The sequence below is a fragment of the Sus scrofa genome, chromosome 3 (genome assembly GCF_054392235.1).
Source record: "Sus scrofa isolate SSC_HxYL_T2T_F1_AM1 chromosome 3, Sscrofa_HxYL_maternal_Yorkshire_Landrace_v2.0, whole genome shotgun sequence".
Lineage (NCBI taxonomy): Eukaryota > Metazoa > Chordata > Mammalia > Artiodactyla > Suidae > Sus > Sus scrofa.
The window spans coordinates 124,057,526-124,082,298 of NC_139385.1; the positions used below are offsets into that span (position 1 = coordinate 124,057,526).

General features: G+C 51.5%; 3 protein-coding genes across 5 annotated transcripts; 1 reads left to right on the forward strand and 2 right to left on the reverse strand.

Annotated features, from left to right (window-relative positions):
* The first annotated feature begins 1,036 nt into the window (after nucleotides 1-1,036).
* On the forward strand, nucleotides 1,037-1,578 carry UCN (urocortin). Its single transcript, XM_085019938.1, has one exon. It carries the CDS (start codon nucleotides 1,037-1,039, stop codon nucleotides 1,418-1,420), a length of 384 nt encoding a protein of 127 aa, XP_084876064.1. The 3' UTR covers nucleotides 1,421-1,578.
* Nucleotides 1,579-1,952: 374 nt separating this feature from the next.
* On the reverse strand, nucleotides 1,953-18,400 carry TRIM54 (tripartite motif containing 54; the record flags this gene model as incomplete). Its single annotated transcript, NM_001244359.1, is given in 9 exon segments — nucleotides 1,953-2,065; nucleotides 2,359-2,451; nucleotides 2,586-2,710; nucleotides 2,829-2,851; nucleotides 3,392-3,625; nucleotides 4,334-4,429; nucleotides 5,835-6,006; nucleotides 6,607-6,779; nucleotides 18,156-18,400. Coding segments are annotated over 9 exon segments (1,095 nt in total). The 3' UTR covers nucleotides 1,953-2,054.
* A 1,488-nt stretch (nucleotides 18,401-19,888) lies between these two features.
* On the reverse strand, nucleotides 19,889-23,923 carry DNAJC5G (DnaJ heat shock protein family (Hsp40) member C5 gamma). Of its 3 annotated transcripts, XM_085019928.1 has the most exons (6): nucleotides 23,797-23,923; nucleotides 22,572-22,691; nucleotides 22,058-22,271; nucleotides 21,717-21,861; nucleotides 21,169-21,239; nucleotides 19,889-20,754 (listed from the first exon to the last, which is right to left on the reverse strand). In XM_085019928.1, the coding sequence occupies exons 2-5, from the start codon at nucleotides 22,682-22,684 to the stop codon at nucleotides 21,184-21,186; spliced, it is 528 nt and encodes a 175-aa protein (XP_084876054.1). In that variant the 5' UTR covers nucleotides 22,685-22,691; nucleotides 23,797-23,923; the 3' UTR covers nucleotides 19,889-20,754; nucleotides 21,169-21,183. The 3 variants fall into 3 exon arrangements, with proteins under 3 accessions (XP_084876054.1, XP_084876053.1, XP_084876055.1); XM_085019927.1 differs by lacking the exon at nucleotides 23,797-23,923 and having other exon boundaries at nucleotides 22,572-22,795; XM_085019929.1 differs by lacking the exons at nucleotides 21,169-21,239; nucleotides 23,797-23,923 and having other exon boundaries at nucleotides 20,623-20,754; nucleotides 22,572-22,795.
* Nucleotides 23,924-24,773: the final 850 nt, after the last annotated feature.

Genomic DNA, 24,773 nt, shown 5'->3' on the forward strand with positions numbered 1-24,773 from the left:
GGACCAGCCTTTTGTTGCCCGGAAGCACCCTGAGTCCAGAGGCCCTTTTTTTTTTTTTTTTTTTTTTTTTTAATGGTGCCTCAGTCAGACAGCCCTAGAATTTAGATCCTGGGGCCAGAATAAGATCAAGAATCCTGGCAGCTCAAGCTGCCTCAGCTGCCCCTTGGGTGGGTACCATGGCCATAGCTGAGTGCCAGTGGTGCTGTCCCAACTGGCTCTGTTTACAGAACTGATAGCTGGAGCCAGGGACTGGGTCTGAGCAGCGTTTTCCCTACCCCTCTGGCCCCTTCGAGAGGCTGAGGACAAGGTCAGCACCACGGACAGCCCCAAGGTCCAGCCTGCCTTTCAAGTGCCTGAGAAGAGATCTGGACTAGTCTGGTCTGGGGACCCGCCTCTCGTCGCTGCTGGCTATCCTAAGTGGTTGAAGGGCTTCTGTGTCTCCCAGAGCAATCTTTATGCCCCAACCCGGCTTCTCACTTTCTTGAGTCGGGTGTCACTTCCAGCCATGCCAAGTCCAGTGCCCTGAGGTGCGCCTGCTCGGGGTCTCGCAGCCGCTATAGGTCGGACTTGAAGCCGCGGCTGTCATTGCTCTACAATCAGTGCATGTTCCTTGCTGACGTCATTCGGTGCTGTCCTGGCGCTATATAAGGCTGGCGGCGGTCCCGGGACAGACCCCGTGTTCCCCAAGGCGCCCTCAGCCCGCCCCGAGGGACAGAGACTGGAGCTTGGTCCTGCACGGAGCAGACGCTCTCCCGCAAACTGTGAGTGGCTCTGAGCATCCGCCCAGCGTCCCTCAGCACCGGGACAGCGCTCAAATCACCCACCACCAAGAGGGAGGGAGGAAAGGGTGGCAGCGACTGGGGCTGGAGAGAAGGCTGGGGCTGGAGGGAAGGCTGCGGGCGCCGGGCAGCAGTTGCAGGGGCTCGCTAGGGAAGGGACGCTGGACGTGCGCGGGAAGGGGAGTGGTGCCACCTGCGACTGTCCCAGACGCACCTCACCCCCGCGCTGCCTCTGTGTGTCCAGGGCCGGTGGCACCATGAGGCCGGCGGGACTCGCGGCGCTGCTGGCGGCCCTTCTGCTTCTGGCACAGCTGCGTCCGGGGAGCAGCCAGTGGAGCCCAGAGGCGGCCGTGGCCGGGGTCCAGGACCCGAGTCTGCGCTGGAGTCCCAGGACGCAGAAGCACGGCGGCAGCGGGGCCCGCGCCCTCCTCTTGTTGCTGGCCGAGCGCTTCCCACGCCGCGCAGGGCAGGGCCGGTGGGGATCCGGGGCCGCAAGTGAGCGGCCGCGACGGGACGACCCTCCGCTGTCCATTGACCTCACCTTCCACCTGCTGCGGACCCTGCTGGAGCTGGCGCGGACGCAGAGCCAGCGGGAGCGCGCCGAGCAGAACCGCATCATATTCGACTCGGTGGGCAAGTGATCATCTGGGTCTGGGGCCCTGAAACCCTCGACCTGCATCCCCACCCCCAGGCTGGGCGTGAGGGACTGGAACTGACCTAGTCCCGCGCGGCTAGAGCGGCCTAGAGATGCCCTGAGCACTCCCCACGATACTAGTTTTTAATAAAAGTGCTGAAGAGCCGTTGGCCTCTGTTTGGGGGCTCAGGGAACCACAGCAGGGTGGGAACCTGTGGGAAAGTGGGGCCGCCCAGACCGGAGAGAGGGAACCGGGTACTGCTGGAGGGCTCCGGGAGGACGGCTTTCAGCCAGGTTCCTGTGGTCCCCACTGTCCCCAAGTCTCCTAGGAACTCAAGCCCCAGTACCGCCGCATCCCCACCCCACCCTCTTCCGTTGGCACTGGGCTCGCGAATCTGTGCCTGATATCAAGGAGATGCCCAATAGGGGTTCATTCCACTTCTGCTCCCCAAATGGTCCCAGATTTGGAGAGGGCGGGAGGTGATGCGAACGTCTCCGAGGCTGAGAGAGTGAGCAGCGAAAGGAGCAGCGGGTGGGGACGCATTAGCTCTTTATTGAGCCCCTCCCCCGCGGCGGGGCGCCGAGCTGGGTGGCGCGGTGGTCTCCGTTCAGATCCTTCACCACCCGACAACAGGGGCGGGTCAGTGCAGTCCTGCGCCCGGAAAAGAAAGCTCCATGGGCAGGCGCTCCAAAGGAACAGGGCAACTCCGAAACACAGCTGAATCCCTTTCCCCAGCCAGGAAAGCCTCTCCTCCACTTTCCCGTCCAACCTGGCCTTCCAAACCCCAGAGGAATGAATGGTGGGCAAGGAAGTTGTACTTCAGCCCGCGCGCTAGGGGGCGTGTCCCGTGGGGGCCACGCGCGATCCCTGATGCCGCAGAGAGGGCAGTGGCCGGAGGAGAGGGCAGGAGCGGAGCAGCCAGGCCCTGCCATGGCCACACTCACCTTCCGGCCCATCCGGCCGCTCTTCCTCTGGCCCCGCGCTGCCCTCTTCCCCGTCCAACGCTACCTCCTCATCCTCTTCCTCCCCGGAAGCGCCTGTGCCGAACGAAAGGCCGGGTGAGTTGGAGCCCCTGATTTTCAGGACATACTGCCCCACAGCGCCCCCACCCGGAGGGTCTGGACGCCCAGTCCCAGCGGCCCAACGCCCCCTCCCATCCTCGCTCCCTCACCTGGTTGGAAGTCGATGGTCCTCAGCATTTCGGCCACGTGCTCCACGCTCACCCTGAATTGCTCCATGCTCTCATAGCCTGGCTCCGGCCGCCCCGCCAGCTCCACCTTCGACATTGTCCCGACCCTGCGCCAGGGGCTGCCGCTCAGCTGGAAACTCCCAGCACCCTCACCCCCTCCCCGTGGCAGGGGAGCCCCCACCCCCACCCAGCCCCTTCCTTTCCCTTCCCCCTCCACCTACTCACTTATTGATCAGCTCCTTGGCCTGCTGCAAGGAAGAACAGAGGGTGAGAGTAAGCACTGTGCCAACCTCTGGAAAGTCCCATTTCTGAAGCCCACCACCGTCCCACAGGGTAGGGGTGGATTCCTGTCCCAACTCGTTAAGGAAGAAAATGGACTCAGAGGGGTGACTTGCTAAAGGCCCTGGGGCAAGTAGGTGACAGAGATAAGACTTGAACCCGCTCTCTTGGTGCCAAGACCCCCACTGAAGACCCTAGGCAGGAGTTCCCATTGTAGCACAGTGGTTAACGAATCCGACTAGGAACCATGAGGTTGTGGGTTCAATCCCTGGCCTTGCTCAGTGGGTTAAGGATCCCGTGTTGCCATGAGCTGTGGTGTAGGTTGCAGATGCGGCTCAGATCCCAAGTTGCTGTGGTGTAGGCCAGCAGCTACGGCTCCAATTTGACCCCTAGCCTGGGAACCTCCATATGCCATGGAAGCGGCCCTAGAAAAGGCAAAAAGACAAACAAAATAAAAAAAAAATAAAATAAAGACCCTAGGCAACCTGCCACCCTCCCCTAGGGCATACCTGCAGGTAGAGTGCCATCTGCGGCTCCTCCATGGATTGGATGGCAGATTCCACCAGCTTAGAGGAGGCCTCTAGGTGGTCTCCGTACTGGCGGATGAGGCCCCTGACCCGCTGCAGCTTCTCCTCCTGTACCTTGGCCAGCGCCTGCAGCAGCTCACCCTTCCGCTCTTCCAGCACCGCGCACAGGGCTTCAAACCTCTGGTTTAGCAACTGCTTCTGCCTCCGGCTATTGTCCTAAAAGATTGGGAGCAAAGATGAGACCAAAGATGAGACCGCATAGCTAGGAGAGCACCCAGCTACTCAGCCCACTCCCCACTTAATGGCAGTCACAGAGAGCCAAGGAGAAGAGTGACGGGTCAATTACACCCAGTTAGTGGCAGAGCCAGAACTCCAGCCAAGGGCTGTTGATTCCCAGATTTTGTCAGTAATAATAAAATGGTGCATATACATATTTTTTTCTTGAGGTTTAATTAACATCTAACATGTTAGCTTCTGGTGTATAACATAATGATCCAATATTTATATATTGTGAAATGGTCACCACAGTATGTCTAGTTAACATCCAGCACAATACGTAGTTTACAAACATTTTTTTCTCCTGTGAAGAGAACTTTTAAGATCTACTCTTTCAGCAAATAATACCATATTTTAAAGAAGCTTCAGAAGTGATGTCTATATCTCTGGCCCTATTTTTTACTGGGATTGTCTCATTTAATTCTCAGAAAGATCCAGTGAGGTAGCCACCATATCATGCTCATCATCGCTATCTCATGTAGTTAAAAACAAACAAAACCAAACACAGAGAAGTTACTGAACCAGAGAGCTAGTGAGGGATGGAGCTGCTAGGGATTCAAACCTAACAGCCTGTGTAAACACATCCCACCACTTGTGACCCACCTTTGGGAGCCTGGAAACTTTCCCTCTCTCCCATCCCAGGCTTACCTCAATAGTCTGGCACACCTCCTCCATCTGGGTGATCACTGCTTGCACACGGTCATTGCCTGCCACCAGCATTGCGATGCCATCGCTGAGTTCACTCTGCCACACACACAGGCCAGCACTTAGAGCTGGAGGACCTGGTTTGGAGCTACCCCCCTCTCATTCTACCAGGGCTGCCTGGAAGAGGACTGCCCCCTCCACTCCACCATCAGGGCATCTTCAGGGCAGCCCATACAGAGATCTAGAGAGTTTGGAACCATCCAAGAAGTGTGACAGCACACTCGATAAATTCTGGAACAAGGTGAATACAGGAAGTCTTCCATCACCGAATGAGAAAGAAAGAGACATTCACCAAATAGCCATCAAATACAAGGCACTGGGCCAGATGCTTTATCTGTAGATCCATGCCTTTCACAAATTTTGAAAAATCCTTCATGGGTTTTTTTGTTTGTTTGTTTCTTTGTTTGTTTTTTGTCTTTTTGCCTTTTCTAGGGCTGCTTCCCTTGGCATATGGAGGTTCCCAGGCTAGGGGTCCAATCGGAGCTGTAGCCACCGGCCTACACCACATCCACAGCAACTTGGGATCTGAGCCGCGTCTGCAACCTACACCACAGCTCACGGCATCGCTGGATCCTTAACCCACTGAGACAGGCCAGGGACCGAACCCGCAACCTCATGGTTCCTAGTCGGATTCGTTAACCACTGCGCCATGATGGGAACTCCAAATCCTTCATGGTTTTGTTTGCTTTTTTTTTTTGGCTATGCAGCATGCAGAAGGGATTGAACCTGAGCCACAGCAGTGACAACTGTGAGTCCTTGACCACTAGACCACCATTTTTTTAAAAAAGTCTTCATGATTATGCATTAGGTTGATGTTGCCTTTTCTCCACTCTCTTTATTCTTTCATTCTGTGACTCTGATTAGATATATGTTAGACCTCATTCTCAACCTTCTCATCTGCAAGTTCTGTAGTCTAGGTTATTTTTTCAGTCCTCTCTTCCTGACAGAAATTTGTCATTTAATTCATCTTTTGAATGTTTTATTTCAATAATTATTTCTTCATTTCTAAAAGCTCTACTTGGTTCTTTGTCAAATCTGCATTTTTTGATAGTCTACTATTGCTTATTTTTAAATTCCATTTTATAAAGATTTTTTAAAAAATTCCTTGGTGACTCAGCAATTTAAGGATCCAGTGTTGTCACTGCTGTGGCTTGGGTTGCTGCCGTGGTGTGGGTTCAATCCCTGGCCCAGGAACTTCTGCATGCCGTGGGCACAGCCAAAAAAACAAAACAAAATAAGACATTTTATACACAGGAACTTTCTTTTCTTTTCTTTCTTACAAGTGAGGAAAGTAAGTCACGCGACCTACAGAGAGGTCGCGTGACTTACCCAAGGTCACACATGGATCAGCCTGCCACTGAAACTAAGTGGAGTAAGAGGCTGCAGTGTGAGACCCTGTCCTTTGTCCCCACCCCCAAGGCCTGCTTCCTCTGCTGCTGGATACCTTCTGACGTTTGTAAATGGTGGGCAGTGGGGCCACCTCACAGTCCTTGTGGGCACCGAAGACCTTGCAGAGGGAGCAGGTGGGGACTTCACAGCTCAGGCAGTAGATGTTGATCTTCTCGTCCTCATGCTCCTCACACATGAGGTGCTGCTCAGCCTTGGTGTGCAGTGGCCTGGAGGGGAGCGGGCAGAGTGGCAGGAAGGTCAGGGGCCAGGCTGGGGGGACAATGATGCGAGGCCCCACGAGCCCCTTCTCTTCAGCCTCCACCAGCCACCACCCCCTGCTCTGCCTTTGCAGCCACAGGGTTCTTCACGGAAGGAGCAGAGGAGCCCTCGATCCAAAGGTAGTTTCTACTCCAGGGGGCAGGGGAGTCCCACAGGGCAGGAGGGCACACAGGGTGCTGCCAAGCTGGGGGCAAGTCCTTCCTTCTCTCAGGACCCAGTCCTCTCATCGCTACCTGCGGAGGCAGGCTCAGCCCCTCCCCCAGCTTCCCTGGCTGTGTCCCAGGCTCTGCACTTTATTTCTATTTATTTATTTTTTGTCTTTTTACGGCTGCACCTGCAGCATATGGAAGTTCCCAGGCTAGGGGTCGAATCAGAGCTACCGCTGCTGGTCACTGCCACAGCCACAGCCACGCCAGATCCTTGACCCACTGAGCGAGGCCAGGGATCAAATCCGCAACTTCGTGGTTCCGAGTCGGATTGTTTCCACTGTGCCCGATGGGAGCCCCCGGGCCCTGCACTTTAGACAGCCAGCGCCCTGAGCGGCTCACCGGGAGGACTCCTGCTTGTAAATGTCAATGATGTTCTCCACCAGCAGGTTTCGCTGCAGGCCGTAGACGCCGTGTCGGTCCAGGACAACCTCGTGACGGCAGGACGGGCAGCGGAACCGGCCTCCCGAAGACACAGTGGTGGAGCCCCGGGACTGCCACAGAGGGTTCGAGGCCTGGGGGGGACAGGGGACGTGAGAGAACAGGCACAGTGAGTCATGGGGCACCGGGAGGAGGCTGGGTTGGCGGGAGGTCATGCAGGAGGGGCGGGACAGAGGCATCAGCCCTCCCCTGTGGCCAGGCGCTCCCCCGACGTGGCCGTGGAGACCGTGCCCACCTCTGCCCTGAGGGTCCCTCAAGAGGCTGGCGTGACCCAGGCCTGGTCTGGGCAAGACCTCCTCCAAGGGGCCCAGCTTGGAGCTGTGAGGAGACCTCAGCAGGGAGGCTGAGGTCAGAAACAGCCGCTATCTCCAGCCCGGGGCTCCCACGGGGAGGGGAGAGTCTCTGCAGCCCTGGGCAGGGGTGCAGAGCAATGGAGCTGAACAATTCAGGGAGATGGCTCCAGGGACTGGGAATCCCGAGTCCTGGGTTCTTGTGCTCCCCTGACACTGCCCCCCGTGTTTATCTGGGCAAGCATTTAACCTCCGTAAAATGAAGGACTAGCTTGGCGTATTCGTTCTACCGCAAGGATTGAGGGTGCCCGGTAATTGCTAGTCTCTGGGGATAATGTATGAACAAGCACACGCCTGCCCTGAGCAAGAGCAAACTACGCCCAGGGGGCTGGGTGTTGTGACAGGAGGAAGCTCAGGAGCAGGACTTGCCAGAGGTGTGGGCCACTTCCTCCCTTGGCCACCACTTAGACAACTTGCTCCGTCTCGTGCGAAAAGGGAGCCCTTGGCGTTCAGGTCCTTGGGTGCCGCTCAGAATTGAGGAGGTGATCGCCTGACCTCACAGGACAAACCAAATTTTCTCTCAAGGAACTTGGAATCGAAACCCAGAGGCAGAGGTGCTGAGGTGACTAGACCCTATATAGCTCTGGAACTGAAAGAAGACTTGTGGAGTGGGTCCAAGAGCTGAACTTGTGGCCGCCTGGGTCCTTCTGTGCAAGGGGACAGTGTGAGGGGTCAGACGCTGTGACCAGAGAAGGCTGGTCCGCAGGGAGAGCAGCAGAGAGGAAAGACTGCTTGTTGTTCCTGCCATTTTCTTCTTCAATAATAGAGCCCTTGAATGTTTAGCAAGACACACGAAATAAAGGACATGTGCCCAAGAGTTCCCACTGTGGCTCAGCGGAAAAGGATCTGACTAGTATCCACGAGGACGCAGGTTCCATCCCTGGCCTTGCTTGGTGGGTTAGGAATCCATGAGCTGCGGTGTCGGTCACAGGTGTGGCCTGGATCCCCCGTGGCTGTGGCTGTGGCTGTGGTGTAGGTTGGTAGCTACAGCTCTGATTTGACCTCTAGCTTGGGAACCGCCATGTGGCACCGGTACAGCCCTAAAAAGACAAAAGACAATAAGACAAAAAGAAAAAGATCATGTGTCTGAGCCTCCCTTCCAGCTGGGTCTGACCAGGTGACTGCATTTTGGCCAATGGGATATAGATAGAAATGTTTCCTGCAATTTTTAGGATGGGCAAGCCCTGATGCTCCTCTTGTCCTTTCTGCTGGCTGGAATGAAGATGCAATGGCTTAGGTTGAAACAGCTATTTTGAGCCGTGAGGTAGCCACATGTTGAGCATGGCAACGAGATAAAAGGAGTGAGGCTCTGACGAGGCAGTCCTAGATGGTCAACTCAGACTTTCGCTGGAGAGAAAAAGTTTTACTTTCTTGCAGCCATTGTTATTTTTGGTTTTCTGTCACAGTCCAACCTAATCTTTTTTTTTTTTTTTTTGTCTTCTTAGGGCTACACCCATGGCATAGGGAGGTTCCCAGGCTAGGGGTCCAATCAGAGCTGTAGCTGCCAGCCTACGCCACAGCCACAGCAACGCAGGATCCAAGCCACGTCTGGGACCTATACCACAGCTCATGGCAACAACAGATCCTTAACTTACTGAGTGAAGCCAGGGATTGAACCTGCGTCCTCATGGATGCTAGTCAGATTCACTTCTGCTGAGCCATGATGGGAACTCCTCAGACTTAATCTTAACTGGCTGGAAGAAGATGCACACCTAGAGAGTGATGGAGAGTAGCCACCTGTGACCTTGTACATCCAGATGTATTTCCCACAGTTGGGCTCCATGAAATTCTCCACATCCTTTTGCTATACACCAGGAGGACCCCAATGCATGCGTACCCCACAGGCAGCACCTATAGTATACAGAGGGCATCCAAGTCCAGCGTCTTATTTGATCCTTTAGGAGCAAGAGATGTAGGTGAGGCAGGAAATGTGGTCCCATTGTGAAGAGGGCAGCCTAGCCTGGGGAGACTGACTGGCATGTCACAAATATCACATGCTGGGGGGATTTCTTGAGAATCATAAGAAATGAACACTTGAGCCCATCATAGAGCTGTAATGGATTAGTTTGAGATTACCCAAGGCTGTTGCATATTTGTTCTTCTCAGTAACTGGAACTGTGCAGATTGGTTTAAACTGAGTTTTACACTGGATTACACTGGATTAAAGTGTAAAACCACTGGGCTTTTGGAATTCCCATTGTGGCGCAGCAGAAACGAATCTGGTGTCCATGAGGGCCTGGGTTCGATCCCTGGCCTTACTCACTGGGTTAAGTAGCCCGCGTTGCTGTGAGCTGTGACATTGGTCGAAGATATGGCTCAGATCCCACGTTGCTGTGGCTGTGGCGTAGGCCAGCAGCTGTAGCTCCAGTTGGACCCCTAGCCTGGGAACTTTCATATGCCATGGGTGTGGCCCTAAAAAGTTTTTTAAAAAAAGATCATTGGGGAGTTCCCGTCGTGGTGCCGTGGTTAACGAATCCGACTAGGAACCATGAGGTTGCGGGTTCGGTCCTTCCGCTTGCTCAGTGGGTTAACGATCCGGCGTTGCCGTGAGCTGTGGTGTAGGTTGCAGACACGGCTCGGATCCCGCGTTGCTGTGGCTCTGGCGTAGGCTGGTGGCTACAGCTCCGATTCGACCCATAGCCTGGGAACCTCCATTTGCCGCGAGAGGGGCCCAAAGAAATAGCAAAAAGACAAAAAAAAAAAAAAAAAAGAAAGAAGATCATTGGGCTTAACCTGCTGAGCCACAATGGGAACTCCTTAACACATGTTTTGAGGGCCTTTTATGTGTCAAGCCTTGTGCTCTGGGCTTTCCAGATATTATTGAATTTAACCCTCAAGATCCTCTTGTAAAGTTGGTGGAGGTGGTGAACATGTGGCCCCTAACCTGGACACAGGAAATACAATGACAATGGCTAACTTCTACTGTGCACTTACTTTACACCAGGCTTTGCTCTGAGTCCTTTTATTTCTATGAACTCATTTAATCTTTACATCATTAGCTCCATTTCAAAGACAGGCAACTGCAGCCCAGAAAAGTTACATAAATTTGCACATGGTCATCAGTTAATAGATGGCAGTGTCAAGATTTGAACTCAGGGTGTTCCTGTCGTGGCTCAGAGGAAATGAATCTGACTAGCATCCATGAGGATGCAGGTTCGATCCCTGGCTTTGCTCAGTGAGTTAAGGATCCAGTGTTGCTGTGAGCGGTGGTGTAGGTCACATACACAGCTCAGATCCTGCGTTGCTGTGGTTGTGGTGTGAGTGTGGGGGGGCTGTAGCTCTGATTCAACCCCTAGCCTGGGAACTTCCATATGCCAAGGGTTCGGCCCTAAAAAGACAAAAAAAAAAAAAAAAAAAAAAGGAAGATATGAACTCAGGCACTCTGACCCCAGAGCCCATCCTAATAATCATTATACTCCATTGTCAGATACAATAACATTTCAGTCAATTGAAGGATAATGTCCAGAGCTAAAATTTCTCTGAGTATCAGGTGAAACAGGTTTTAGTAAAAGAGTCATGAGGGACCAAACATCAACCTTTCACAACAGCCAAAAATCAACTGTGCAACTGTGGATTGAAGTGTTGTTTTTTTTTTGTTTTGTTTTGTTTTGTTTTTGTCTTTTTGCCATTTCTCGGGCCTCTCCCGCGGCATATGGAGGTTCCCAGGCTAGGGGTCTAATCAGAGCTGTAGCCACCAGCCTACGCCAGAGCCACAGCGACGTGGGATCTGAGCTGCGTCTGCGACCTACACCACAGCTCATGGCAACGCTGGATCCTCAACCCACTGAGCAAGGCCCGGGATCGAACCCACAACCTCATGGTTCCCAGTTGGACTCGTTAACCACTGAGCCATGACAGGAACTCCTGTGGATTGAAGTTTTTTGCGCAGAAATAAACAAGAGATGACCCATCCAACCAAAACCCCTGTGTGCCATGGAGCACTACGAGAGCCCAGCTTGCAAGCAGAATGACCTGCTTGTCTACGAAAAGGACCAGAAATAGCTCAACTCTCGGGGGTCTGAGACTTCCTCCCATGGAGCTATGCATGTGCCCAGGTTAGATAAGTCACCGGATTTTGTGTGAAAAATAATCTGAGGCAACATGGCCAAACTGAGAGACTCAACTGCCTCCTAATCCAGGTCATACCCCTCTGCTCACCCAAGAAGCCAAAGAGCTAAACAGAGATGACGAAGCAATGACAACATCCAGCCAGCCAGTCTACATTTAAGAGAACAGTGGAACGAAGCCAAGGTAAAGAGGGTTGAGTGAAGAATTCACCCTCCGCACCAGATAAAGCTACTACCCCCATTCAAAGAGGAGGGAGAGCAGGGGAGAGGCCAGAGGAGATGCAAGCCACGATAACACAAAAAGAAAAGGGGAAAGGCAGCACGACAAACAAAGGACAGCTGAAGAATACCCTCTCGCCCCATGCAGCCCACCACGCTCCCTCCTCTCCGTTTAACCCTCTGACTCCTGCGATGCACTCGTCACCTGCGTGCCTCCCGCCCTCTGCCCCTGGAGCGCCCTCTTCCTGTCTGATCCCAGCAGTTCCTGAAACCCCATCGCCTCTGAAATAGCCCTCGGGTGTCTAGATGGATTTGCTTACACATCCTGCAATTTGTGTTATCCGTGAGGTTTAAATTTTACACAACACACCTGTATTGTTCTTGTAACTAGAATAAACAATAAAATTGCTTTTTTTGTCAGATAGGAAACAGGCTGGTTATTTAACAGGAGAGATTAAGTGCGTTCTAGTGGAATTAAGCCACTCTCTTTAATAGTTCTTTGCACAAGGAGAGACTCATGAAAAAAGCGAGATCTAAGTCTCTAAACACAGGAAGTTCCCAGTTTTGAAGTGGGTGAGGAGATTTACAGGATTTTAAAAGTTCTTCTTTGCAGTCATCTCCTTTCCCAAATTTCTCTGTATAGACCATTACTTACTTTATAAAATGTATAACATAAAAATTAAACATTTTTATAATAATCTCCATTGAGAGAGAGAATTGTGAGTGATTCCTTCCTTCCTTCTTCTTCTTCTTTTTTAAAATATAATTTCCAAACTTTGAACAAGGACTTTGGGGCTGGGGAAAATAACCTTTACTTTTAAAACCTGCAATGCTCCATCCTGCTGCAAATGAAGGAGGGGCGCGAGAGTGCCAGAAGCGTTACCCAGAGGAAACGCTGCTTAGGAAACCTCTGTGTTAGTTCAAAGGAGGAAGGGGTTTAAGAAGATACCCTTTGAAGACAGGGTTAGACAGGAAGCAGGAGATGGTTGGTAGGGAAAAGTTTCAAGAGACCTGAGAGATTATAGGGTTACAGACAGAGGAGTCATGGGGGAAGCTAGAAAGGTGGATTTTACCATGAAGGCTTTTGTTTTTTTTTAAGGCTACACCCCGGCATATGGAAATTCCCAGGCCAAGTGTTGAATCAGAGCTGCAGCTGCCGGCCTACACCACAGCCACAGCAATGGCCAAATCTGAACCACATCTGCAACCTATGCTGCAGATCTTGGCAACGCCCGATCCTTAACCCACTGAGCGAGGCCAGGGATGGAATCCACATCCTCATGGATACTAATCCGGTCCCTAACCCAATGAGCCACAGTGGGAACTCCCATAGAATGATATTTCCTGACTTTGGGAAATCAGATTGCTAGAAGGACAAGTATGTAGTTTAAAACATCCCTTTCATCTACATGTGTGTAAGCAGGCTTGAAGAGGTGAAGTAGCCTGATTTACATCACATAGCAAATTAAGGAAGCAACTGAACCCAGGAATGCTGAGTCTCAGCCTACAATTTTTTCCCCCCAATAAACCCAGGGTCTTCCCTAAAGTAAGTAAAATCCCTAAGCCTGCTACATAGTTGACCCAATTCACAAATTTTCTTTCTTTTTTCTTTTCTTTTTATGGCAGCGCCTGTGACCCACGTACGCCACAGCTTGTGGCAACGCGGAATCCTTAACCCAATGAGTGAGGCCAGGGATTGAACCCCCATCCTCACGGACACTATGTTGGGTTCTTAACCTGCTGAGCCACAACGGGAACACCCACAAATTTTCAAGGAACCAATTTCTCATAAAGGAGACCTGCCCAAGGTTGGGCTGGAGAGGGGACATCCTGGCGCCCTCGGTGGCAGGTGGAAGTGACCAAGGAGGCAGGCCGTGTAGAATTTTCACTAGCTGTCCTGTCCTTGAGGACAGCAGGTCCTAACACTGAATTAGGGATGAAGTAAAAGGGTCATCTCTTTCCCAGGCTGCTTTTCACATGAGAGGAGGAGGCCTCGCTCTTGCTATTCCCATCTCTGTAAACCTCACCCTAAATGGACACTCTCCAGAAGAGCTGTTTCGGAAGAACCTTCTCGCAAGGCCTTCTGCTTGTCTGTTAAATTACAACAGGCTGCAGCTCATAAACAAGTGCCCACAGTGGAGAGGGGGCAGGTGTAAAAATAAACCGAAGGCTGTTTTAAAGTAGTTTAGGAGTGCACAGAGTTTACAAATTCACAAACACATGGAAAGATGTTTGCGTCGGATTCCCACACCAACAGCTTTCCTCTCATCAAAATGCTTGGTAGCTGAGTGGGTGCGGTGTGTGGAAAGAGAAAGAGATTAGAGGGGGTTAATGTGTTTTGATTTTTTTTTCTGTTTAAAGTCAGAGAGAGAAGAGAAAGCTGGATTACAGCTCTAAAGAAAACTAGATAAATTGTGGTGGCAACTATGTAAAAATATGTATGGGGACAAGGGCTTGACAGTAATATGCAAACATGAAAAGACCTGTGTTGGGGGAGGTGGGATTATGGATGATTCCCTCCCACGCCCTCAACACTGTTTAGCATTTTTTTTTTTTAATTTTCCCACTGTACAGCAAGGGGGTCAGGTTATCCTTACATGTATACATTGCAATTACAGTTTTTCCCCCACTCTTTCTTCTGTTGCAACATGAGTATCTAGACATAGTTCTCAATGCTATTCAGCAGGATCTCCTTGTAAATCTATTCTAGGTTGTGTCTGATAAGCCCAAGCTCCCGATCCCTCCCACTCCCTCCCCCTCCCATCAGGCAACCACAAGTCTCTTCTCCAAGTCCATGTTTTTCTTTTCTGAGGAGATGTTCATTTGTGCTGGATATTAGATTCCAGTTATAAGTGATATCATATGGTATTTGCCTTTGTCTTTCTGGCTCATTTCACTCAGTATGAAATTCTCTAGTTCCATCCATGTTGCTGCAAATGGCATTATGTCATCCTTTTTTATGGCTGAGTAGTATTCCATTGTGTATATATACCACATCTTCCGAATCCAATCATCTGTCGATGGACATTTGGATTGTTTCCATGTCCTGGCTATTGTGAATAGTGCTGCAATGAACATGCGGGTGCATGTGTCTCTTTTAAGTAGAGCTTTGTCCGGATAGATGCCCAAGAGTGGGATTGCAGGGTTATATGGAAGGTCTATGTATAGATTTCTATGGTATCTCCAAACTGTTCTCCATGTTTAGCATTTTTGATGACGTATTTTAATATTCTGCTTCCTGGCTCTTTTGTTAATCTGATGTTATAACAGCACAATCACTGCAGATTCTTGCTTGTTGTCCGTCACAGCAGTTTTGGGGACCGCAAAAGCCTGGACATTGTCTAAACGTTTCAGAGGACTGATTGCATAGACCATGGCCCAGTCGTAACGATGGACCGCTATACAGCCATTAAAAAGGAGGGGGCCAATCTGAACGTGTGGCATATGGGACAACAAGCAAGAGAGTGAACAAAGGTAGGTGCAATGAATTTAGTTTAAATATGTGTATACATACACACGCACACACCTGACCATGGAAAATTTCTGGAAGGATATTCAAGAAAGCTGGTAATGGCTCCCTCCATCCAGATAACAGAATTACAGAGAGACCGAGGTCAAAAGTCCCTTTTCATGCTAAAAATTCCTATAGTGTTTGGAGTTCTTGTGGCGCAGTGGAAATGAATCTGACTAGGAACCATGACGTGGCGGGTTCGATCCCTGGCTTCTCTCAGTGGGTTAAGGATCCGGCGTTGCTGTGAGCAGTGTTTAGGTCACAGATGTGGCTTGGATCCCATGTTGCTGTGGTTGTGGTGTAGGCCAGTGGCTACAGCTCTGATTCAACCCCTAGCCTGGGAAATTCCATATGCTGAGGGTGCGGCCCTAAAAAGCAAAAAATAAAATAAGATAAAAAATTCCTATAGTGTTTGAAAAAACTGTGTGTGTGTGTGTGTGTGTGTGTGTGTGTGTGTAGTATACTGGTATCACTTTTCCAAGTCCTATTAACTTTCTAGGCAATGTTCTGAGGGTGTTCTTCCTAAGTAGTTTTAAGATAGAGAAACCACAAGTCCTATTCCTGTCCCCATACTTAGAAAACAGACAATCTGATTATGCCCAGAGTTGTCAAAATGTGGAGGCAACGTGTGAAAAAACTAAATATGCTCATCTTTCAGAGGGAGATCTACCGAGATGTATATACATAAGTGCAGCTGAAGAACTGGGTCAGCCTCCCACCAGGCCGTCCCAAATAAAGCAGCAAGGAAATGAGCTGTTGCCTCCTCTCTCCTTGGAGGGCCCAGGGGTGCCCTGCTCTTTAAAAGGTACACATCGGGCCAGAGCCACAGTATCAACCCAAAGGCCTGGGAATCACGCTGTCTCCCAAATATGCTGCACAGGCTTTGACCCAAACAATCCCCAGGTCTCTCTGGGCCCAGACTGGTATCCAGAGCTTCATGGAATCCAGTGGGTCTGGATACAGAGGACTGGCTTGAGCATCTTCTAGCCTCCGCCTACAGGACCTGTCCCTGGGCCTCTCTGCCCCGTGATACTGTGTGCTGGGCACTTTAACATCGTGACCACTTTTTAACAGAACACGTCATGTTCACTTTCAAAACTTTTTTTCTGGCCATGTCCATAGCATGGAGAAGTCCCCTTAGCCAGGGATCGAACCCACACCCCAGCAGTGACCTGAGCAACAGCAATGACAATGCCGGATCCTTAACCTACTGAGCCACCAGGGAACTCCTCAAAACTTCCTTGCTTTCACCCAGTTTCAGCTCTAATGAAAGGCTATTTTACTAAAAGTTCACAAGAAGGGATGGCTAAATCTTTTTTGCCAGACTCTTCTAAGCATCTCAGTGTGAAGGGTGTTCAGAGTTACTTAGACCGAGGGAAAAACCAAGATGGTGGGCAAGGCATAGCCTCTTGCGTGTAACTCGATGCCTGCGATGAGGAGACATAGCAGTCTAGGCCCCCAGAGAGGGAAAATCACTGACTCTGAGGCTCTCTGGAGCCAGATAATGGCAGGTTTGGATACTCAGAGGACCAGGCGATGGGAATGGGCCCTGAAGGGAAGATGGCAGGAGACACCACAGAGCTCAGTGAAGATGGCAGGCAAAGGGTGGGTTGTGGGGTTACAGCTGTGGAATGACCTAAATTCATCGGCCCATTACCTGCCCTCCAACATGCTGCCTCAAAGAACTTAAAAGGGGGAGTTCCCATCATGGCTCAGCAGTTAACGAACCCAACTAGCATCCATGAGGACGCAGGTTCGATCCCCGGCCTTGCTCAGTGGGTTAAGGATCTGGCGTTGCCGGGAGCTGTGGTGTAGGTTGCAGATGTGGCTCATATCTGGCGTTGCTGTGGCTGTGGTGTAGGCCGGCAGCTGTAGCTCCAATTTGACCCCTAGCCTGGGAACTTCCATAGGCCGAGGGTGTGGCCCTAAAAAGACAAAAGGCAAAAACAAAAAACAAACAAAAAACTTAAAAGGGAAGCATTTTCTTGGTTAAAAGTCATTGTGTTCAACGCATTTCCTCACAATTTCTGATACAGATGAAGAATAGCCTGCAGGATGTTCCTTACCGCTGCCATGCCTGCTAAATCAGCCAGCTCGGGTTTATTCTGAGTATTTACTTCATTTGCAAAGACACGTGTGTGTGTGTGTGTGTGTGTGTCTTTATTCCTCACTCTCCCTAATCTCTGTTCCTTTTTTTTTTTTTTTTGTCTTTTTAGGGGTGCACCTGAGGCATATGGAGGTTCCCAGGCTAGGGGTCTCCGTTCCATTTTATACATCACTAGAACCTACACCAGGGGCACAGGGCAAGAGAGGAAGCCCATTTATCTAAACCATTCTGATATATGCTGCTTTCATTTTTGAAACCAGGAGCTCAAATGATTATCTGTGAATGTGATGAACTATGCCTTGCTCCACAACCACACGTAAACCCAAACTGGTTACATTCTGGGGAAGCAAAATGTCTTCTCTGCCTTCTCCCTGCTTAAATGACCTCATTCCCTTTGAAGCAGCAGCCCCTCATCTGACCCCTGTAGAGAGGGACATGACGTGAACTTCACTTGGGGAGAATTCCCAGGCTGCTGCCCACAGTCTAACTCTGCCCCCAAAGATGGATGCATTCAGTCTTGCCTTAAATACAAATACTTTCGCTGCTGTCATGGACCTTTCCCACAGGTTTGGGGTTTTTGCTTTTTTTCATTTTTGGCCGCCCCATGACATATGAAGGTCCCGGGCCAGGGATCAGATCTGAGCCGCCGCCTCGACCTAAGCTGCAGTTGAGGCCACACAGCATCCTTAACCCACTGTGCCAGGCCGGGGATTGAACCCACATCCCAGTGGTCCCAGGACGCCACCACTCCCAATGCACCGCAGCAGGAGCTCCACAGGGCTTATTTTTTAATGTTCATTATCTCATTGCTATTTTCTCCAGATTTCCCATATCATTCTCAACATCTCAAACTCCCAACTGGAATGCAGAGTCTAGCACAGACCGTCTTACAGCCTGGTGTAGAATCACTCTCTTTCCAGTTCCTGCGGGGGTCCCCTTTCCTCTGCAGAGCCCAGAATTCCAGTGGCTGTCCACGCACAGGCTAGACTTGCCAGCCTGCAGAGCGGCTGCTGACTCATGCTTACTTTGGGAGCTGCTAGGACCCCCGGCTCTTCTTCTCCTCTTCCGCTGGGACAGCCACCACCCACCTCAGAGAGCACTCCGCCCGTCACCTCCTGGGGCCTCAGTGCTGCCCGGATGAGAAGTCGCCCACAAGCCTGCACGCCTTACCCCACTCTGCCCCTGCCCCGGCCCACCTGGAAGACATCGTTGGCACACTTGCGGCAGAGGTTGTGCTGGCAGGGCAGGATCACCACTGGTTTGGAGAACATCTCCAGGCAGATGGGGCAGATGAGCTGCTTCTCCAGGTTGTCCATGCTGTGTGCATCCCCCAGCAGCGGCTTGAAACCCACTGTGAAGTTCATCCCCTCGGCGATCGTGCCTGCCTTGGCCTTGGCCCTGGTCCTGGCCTTCCCTCACTGCCTCTGGACCCTTCCTCGCTAACTTCAGACAATCTGCGGACTCTTCGGCTCCCTTCTGCTGCTCAGTCCTGAAATAGCTCTGCTCTCTCTATCGTCCCTTCCTCTAACAATTTCTCTCGTCCTTAGATAGCTGTTTGCAGATGCTTCTCTGTCTCTCCTTAGTCTCTGCTCTGAACCCCAGCCAGGCACATGCAGCGTTTCCTAGCCCTCCGTCCCTGAAGGACTCTGTCCCTGGAAATTTCTCCTTTTGTTTTCCAGACGACTCTTGTCCACTCTATGGGCAGCACTGTTTGTCTCTCGCTCCCCAGAGAGGAGATTAATTTTAACGTGGGGGTGGGGAATGAGGGGCAGCTCTGTGTGACATTCCAACTCCCGATTTAGCTCATGTAAGGCGAGCCACAGCTGTCACCGAGTGAGTGACCCTGACTCACTCGGGAATGGGTGACGCCCTTGAGCAAGAGCAGGGGTGGCGTCACTGCTCATGGTGGAAGGTGGGACCACAAAGGTGCTCTCCCTCGGAGGGCTCCTGTGAGCCCCTGACGCCTGAGCTCTGGCCCAGGCCCCCTTTCCAGGGCAGTGACACAGAATCTGAATCAGGCGGTATGAGAGCCACCACACATGGCGGAGGGTGGGAAGAAAGATCTTGCCAGACCTCCAGCCTGTCGGTGAAGGTTTCTGCCTCCGAGGCTTAGCCAGTGACCTTGGCCCTCTTCCTCTGAACCCCATGACTCAGAAGAAGGGCACCAGAGATAAAGAGAGAGGCTCTGGCCCAACACTTCTGGTCCATTTTTCTTCTCGCCCAGACTTTTCTTTTTTTTTTTTTTTTTTTTTTTTTTTTTGTCTTTTTGCCATTTCTTGGGCCGCTCCTGCGGCATATGGAGGTTCCCGGGCTAGGGGTCGAATCGGAGCTGTAGCTGCCAGCCTACGCCAGAGCCACAGCAACACAGGATCCGAGCCGCATCTGTGACCTACACCACAGCTCACGGCAACGCCGGAACCTTGACCCACTGAGCAAGGGCAGGGACCGAACCCGCAACCTCATGGTTCCTAGTCGGATTCGTTAACCACTGCGCCACGACGGGAACTCCTCGCCCAGACTTTTCTTATATCCCCTAGAAAAAGAAGCCCAGGAGCCTGGAGCTGACAGGTGCGCCAGAGCCTGGAAGGACCTTGTGTGCATGCTCCGAAAGCGTGTGGGTTCTGGTCCATGAACCCATCCCTGGAGCCACTCCAAGGACTTTAAATTTGTTAGGAAATCGAGAGAAGCTGGACTGGACAGAAAGGACCTGGATGCCAGGGACCTATTTTGGGCACCAGAGGAATCAGTCTCCAGGGAAATGTTAGAACACTGACAAAGTCATGAGCACAGTGTTCTGGGAAGCCGAAGCCTCTGTCCCGGCTCGGCAGGTTCCCTGGACGCCGGCTTCCCGCTCCTCTACCTTCCCCGCCTCCTTCTTCTCCATCCCAGGTACCATCTGTCTTTGGGGGACCCAACACAGGCACTGGGGTTGGACAAAAGCTCTTTTATTCACAGACGTGCCTTAGCCCGTCTCCCAGGCCAGCGAGAGACGTTGGAGGAGTTACTAGGCCCTGACCCTGCCTGGATGCAAAATGGTGTGACGAGGAGGCACGCGTGGCGAAAGGGTCTGTCAAAGGTGGCTCTTGACCCTGTCACCCAGTTCGTGCCCCTGTTTCAAGACCAAAACATACAGTGATCAGCCTACAAAGGCTGGAGGTAGGCAGGCCCAGATGTGTGAACCTCAGTCATCCCACAGGCCCCAGGCTAAGGTGCTTTGCTGGCAGCTGCAGTCCAGGGAGGATCCGGAGGTAATGCCACATGCGTTGGCACCAGACGAAGGTGAGACCGGCCCCCAGCAGGGTGTATGCACTTAGGAAGGACTCTAAGAGTTCTTGGTACACAGAGTTGCAACAAAGGAGGATTAGCTGGTACAGCAGCTCTGGGACGGCATCCACCCGCCTTGGTTATCAGGATCTTGATGGAGATGTGGCAAGCGGCTGATGGAGCAGCTGACACTGGCTCAAATCCCAAGGAAGGCCCAGGAAAAAGCATGCTCTGGAAAGGACTATCACCACTGCCCAGGACCTTGTAAGGACAGGGATAGGAGGGCCACTCTAAAAGATGAAAATCAGGGCTGGAGCTAAAAAGGAGAGGATCTGGGCCACCATGCAGGGCCAGGGGCCGTGATCCCATCAAGAAGAAGGCAGCATCCTCACTGGGATGGATGCCATCCGAAGATGGGATTTTTTTACAAGAAGAGCAAATCAGGGGCAATGTCAGGACAGGGCTACTTGCTCCTCTCTTCACCGAGTCCAGCTGACTGAGCAGCAAAGGGCACCCTTGCTGGGTTAGCACCTAGGGGCAGAAGGCGTTGGAATCTTATTAATGAGAAAGAATGATCACCCGGAATTTGTTTTTCCTTTTTTCGGTTGTCCCATAGCATATGGAATTCCCAGGCCAGGGATCAGATCAGAGTTGTGGCTGCAACCCAAGCCATAACTTCAGCAATGCTGGATCCTTAGCCCACCATGCTGTGCCAGGAATCGAACCTGCATCCCAGTGCTCCCAAGACACTGCCAATCCCGTTGCACCACAGTGGGAACTCCAATGACCACCCAGAATTTAAAGCAAACCCCCTATAGGTAAGGAAGGATATAAACACCTGTAGTCCACACCATAAGGACAGAAACTTCCCACTAGTGACGCATCTGAAATTAGTGTATATTCTTTTCTTACCCTTGAACCATTGCTGCATTTCAGTTTTCGTACCTCACTCTCCATCTTTTAATAACTGTCGTCACTAGAATTATCGTTCCCTCTTCTAAAATGTTCTCTGTGTCCTATGATGAAATTTGAAACACACACATATAAACATTTAGCAACAATTTTTTTGGTCTACTGGTGAGAAAACGGGTACCATGCAGTTATGCATTGGCATCACTAGGTGGCACTGGTGTGAACCGCAGTCATTTGGGGCGGCAATCTCCGCCACTTTCCTCTTGAGTAAATGCAATGAACTGCATCCTCTAACTTGTCTCCAACCACCGCTTTTTCTAGGCACAGTCTCTCACCCCTTTCTTTACGTGAATGCCCATCCCATTCGCTAAGCTTAACAGTCCTGAGAGGCCAACATTACATTCAAAACTGTCAGTTTGTGGCATAAGCCCCTCAGAACCTAAAGGCATCCGCTTTTCTGTCTTCACTCTGCGCCAGTGCTGACTTGAGGCTCCAATTGCTGGGCAGTCACAGTTTCACCCCCTGCCATTTCCTTCATCCCTAATCCAGCTCTTACCCCAGCTCCTGTCTGGGGTTCTCACCTGATCTTGGAGGCTGATTCTGGACATTTGGCTCATATCTTCTCTTCGCTACTTCCTCGGGTGGCGGTCGAAGTGTTCCACAGCAAAAGCAGCAGCAGCAACAGCAACAGCAACAGGTGAGCAGAGCACACAGGAGGACAAGTGTCTGAAAGGTGGGAAAGAACGGCTTCGATCTAGCAGTTCTTCTGTATTTCCATTCACGCTCCCGTCCCTCCATCCTTCCAGCGCCCAGGATATGAGGTAACAGGAGCATCTGTCCCAGGAGAGGAGGATCAGCTGTCCTGGGAGAGGAGGGATGCTCCTCCTTCCTTATGCCTAAGGGATTAGGAGGAATTGTGTACCTTGAACCAACAACTATTCAGCGTAAAGTAGTAGGTCACACCTTCTTCGCCAAAGTGATCGTATATATAAATGCCCAAAGAGCCATGCCGGTCGTAAATTTTCCGCTTCTTAGGGTCACTCAGTACGGCGTGGGCTGTGTTGATCTCTTTGAATATCTCTGCTGCTTGAGGGTCCCCTGGATTCTTGTCTGGATGATACTTCAAGGCCAGTCTCCTACCCAGGCAATACCCAAAAGGAGTGGGGGGAGAGGATGGGGAATGGCTGGGGAGGGAGGGTGAGGATGAAGGACAGGGAGAGGTCTCTAGAGGGAAGCAAGAAGGCCTGAGATGTGGGACAAAGGATGGAGGCAAGGAGCCCAAGCCTAAATTCCTTCCCACGTCACACGGAAGAGGATGATGCCTCACCCGGCCCCAAGGTGAGGGCTTGGGGATTTAAAAAGGGGTCAGAAAGCAAGACAGAAGGAAGGGTTTGGGGGGGGGATTCCAGGATTTAATTGGGGGCCGAGGTCTGAACCTGTAGGCCTTTTTCACATCTTCAGGTGAGGCACCCTTCTTAAGCTCCAGCACTGCGTAGAGGGTTGACCCAGTTTTGGACAACCGGCGGGCTGCCTCCTCCACATGGGCCATGTATGATCTGGGGCAGCGGAGAAGAAACATTTGTGAGAACTTCCACAGGGGTGGCCATGGAGACGTGAACTACAAATGACAGGAAACTCACGGCCTTTAGGGGCTTCGCAGAAAAGCGGCTACTATGGACAGGTATTAGGCAATGGTGTGCAGCCTTTGTGACCAGCAGGAGAGTGGAGGTGACCAGACGAGATAATCCACTTCAAATTTTAAAGGGGAAACATTCTGGAGTTCCCGTGGTGGCTCAGTGGTTAACGAATCCAACTAGGAACCATGAGGTTGTGGGTTCAATTCCCTGCCCTCGCTGAGTGGGTTAAGGATCCGGTGTTGCTGTGAGCTGTGGTGTAGGTTGCAGACGTGGCTCGGATCCCTCGTTGCTGTGGCTCTGGCGTAGGCTGGCAGCTACAGCTCTGATTGGACCCCTAGCCTGGGAACCTCCTTATGCCATGGGAGTGGCCCCAGAAAAAGGCAAAAAGACAAAAAAAAAAAAAAAAAACCAAAAAAAAAACAAAAGAAACATTCTTCTCCTCACATTTCCCAGTGTCCTTCAGATACACAGACCTCCAGACACCCCACATTCTACAGAGGTGAAGCAAGTGGGGGGGGGTCTAAACCCTGGGAAAAGATTGATTTTTGTCCAGAGCTACTAGTACCTCAAGGAAAGAGCCCGGCCCCTGTCCATGCTCATTGCTAGGTTTGAAAGAGCAGCAGGGCCCCAGCCACTGAGCAGGCTGGGTTGGGGACGGTGGAGATCCACCACACCCAGGGGAGAAACACGCCACATCAAACCCTGAGCTCCCTAAGAGAAGTCAAGTGTCTAAAAGCCAGGCCAGGAGGCAGTGCCTGCACGGAGACCTGACTTGCTCCCCTCCCAAACCATCCCACTCCGGCCCCTCAGAGAGAACGGAGGGATGACTCCGAGGATGAAGGAGGAAGTGAAAAGGGGGAGCCGTGGGGCCGAGCAGAGAGGTAGCCGGGCGCTGGACTCCAGAGAGCGGGGGAGAGCTTGGGAGGCCTGGGAGAACAGAGGCGACAAGCTCGGAAGGGAATGCTCTAGTCCCCCAGGTCCCCTCTGGCTCTATGCGGACCCCCCAACCTGGCCTGGCCTCTACCTCGAAGTCACTCTCTTTAGCTGTGAAGGCCTCACACAACCTCCATCAAGGTGTGAAACGTCACACCGCCGGCCGGGGTCCAGAGGCCGACTGCGCCTGCGCGCTGCGTCAACTCTCGGGGTCGCTTTTTGGCGCCGCCGGAAGGCCTGGGAGGGACTTATTTCGCTCGTGGGAAGCCTGAGCGTAGGGATCTACCTGGTGCCAGAGCCCAAGTGTTGCTCGGTGTTGGTTCCCTTCCTACCCGCCACTGCGGCCTTCAGGGGTGTCCCTTCTCGGTTGGGAGAGGAATCATTCGTCCTGATCAGAGACATGACTCATCCATTCACTTAAGGAAAAATAACAAGGCTTGCAGACCGTGGCTGTATGAGAGGTACCAACCTTTGCTGCCAACCTTTCTCCAGAGGTTATTACCTTCCCAGCCTTCTTTTTCAAAATGTAATGGTCTCCTCTTGGTCCTTTTTTCCCCCCTTCCGCCTGGAAACTCCTTTACATGCTTTAAGACCTACAGCAAATGTCAGTATTCCTAGGAATCCTTCCTTCCTTGCTGTAAATTGTACCCACCTTGCTCTGTAAAGTATTTATCCTATCATATTGTAATTTTTAGTTTGTATGTTCTTTTAAAACGATGTCTTGAACATTTCCAAAAGTCATTACTGTTCTTCAGAAACTTCCTTTAAATACTAGTACCTCGTAAGGTATGTATCATAACGTAATAATAGAATCCAGAGCGGTTGTTTCTAATCATTTGATAGTATAATCTTATTATGAAAATTCTTATGTATCAATCTTTATTTTTTATTTTATTTTTTGGTCTTTTTTCCATTTCTTGGGCCACTCCCGGGGCATATGGAGGTTCCCAGGCTAGGGGTCTAATCAGAGCTGTAGCTGCCAGCCTACGCCAGAGCCACAGCAACGCAGGATCCGAGCCGCGTCTGCGACCTACACCACAGCTCACGGCAACACCGGATCGTTAACCC

What these genes read in the sequence shown, in the direction of transcription:
- UCN (XM_085019938.1), top strand. Translation starts at nt 1,037, where the DNA reads ATGAGGCCGGCGGGACTCGCGGCGCTGCTGGCGGCCCTTCTGCTTCTG.
- DNAJC5G (XM_085019929.1), bottom strand. Translation starts at nt 22,714, where the DNA reads ATGTTTCTTCTCCGCTGCCCCAGATCATACATGGCCCATGTGGAGGAG. An exon ending in TGAATAGTTGTTGGTTCAAG is followed by an intron (nt 21,862 to 22,057) that starts GTACACAATTCC and finishes CCCACCTTTCAG; the next exon opens with ACACTTGTCCTCCTGTGTGC. An exon ending in GAATCAGCCTCCAAGATCAG is followed by an intron (nt 20,755 to 21,716) that starts GTGAGAACCCCA and finishes TTCTGCCCCTAG; the next exon opens with GTGCTAACCCAGCAAGGGTG.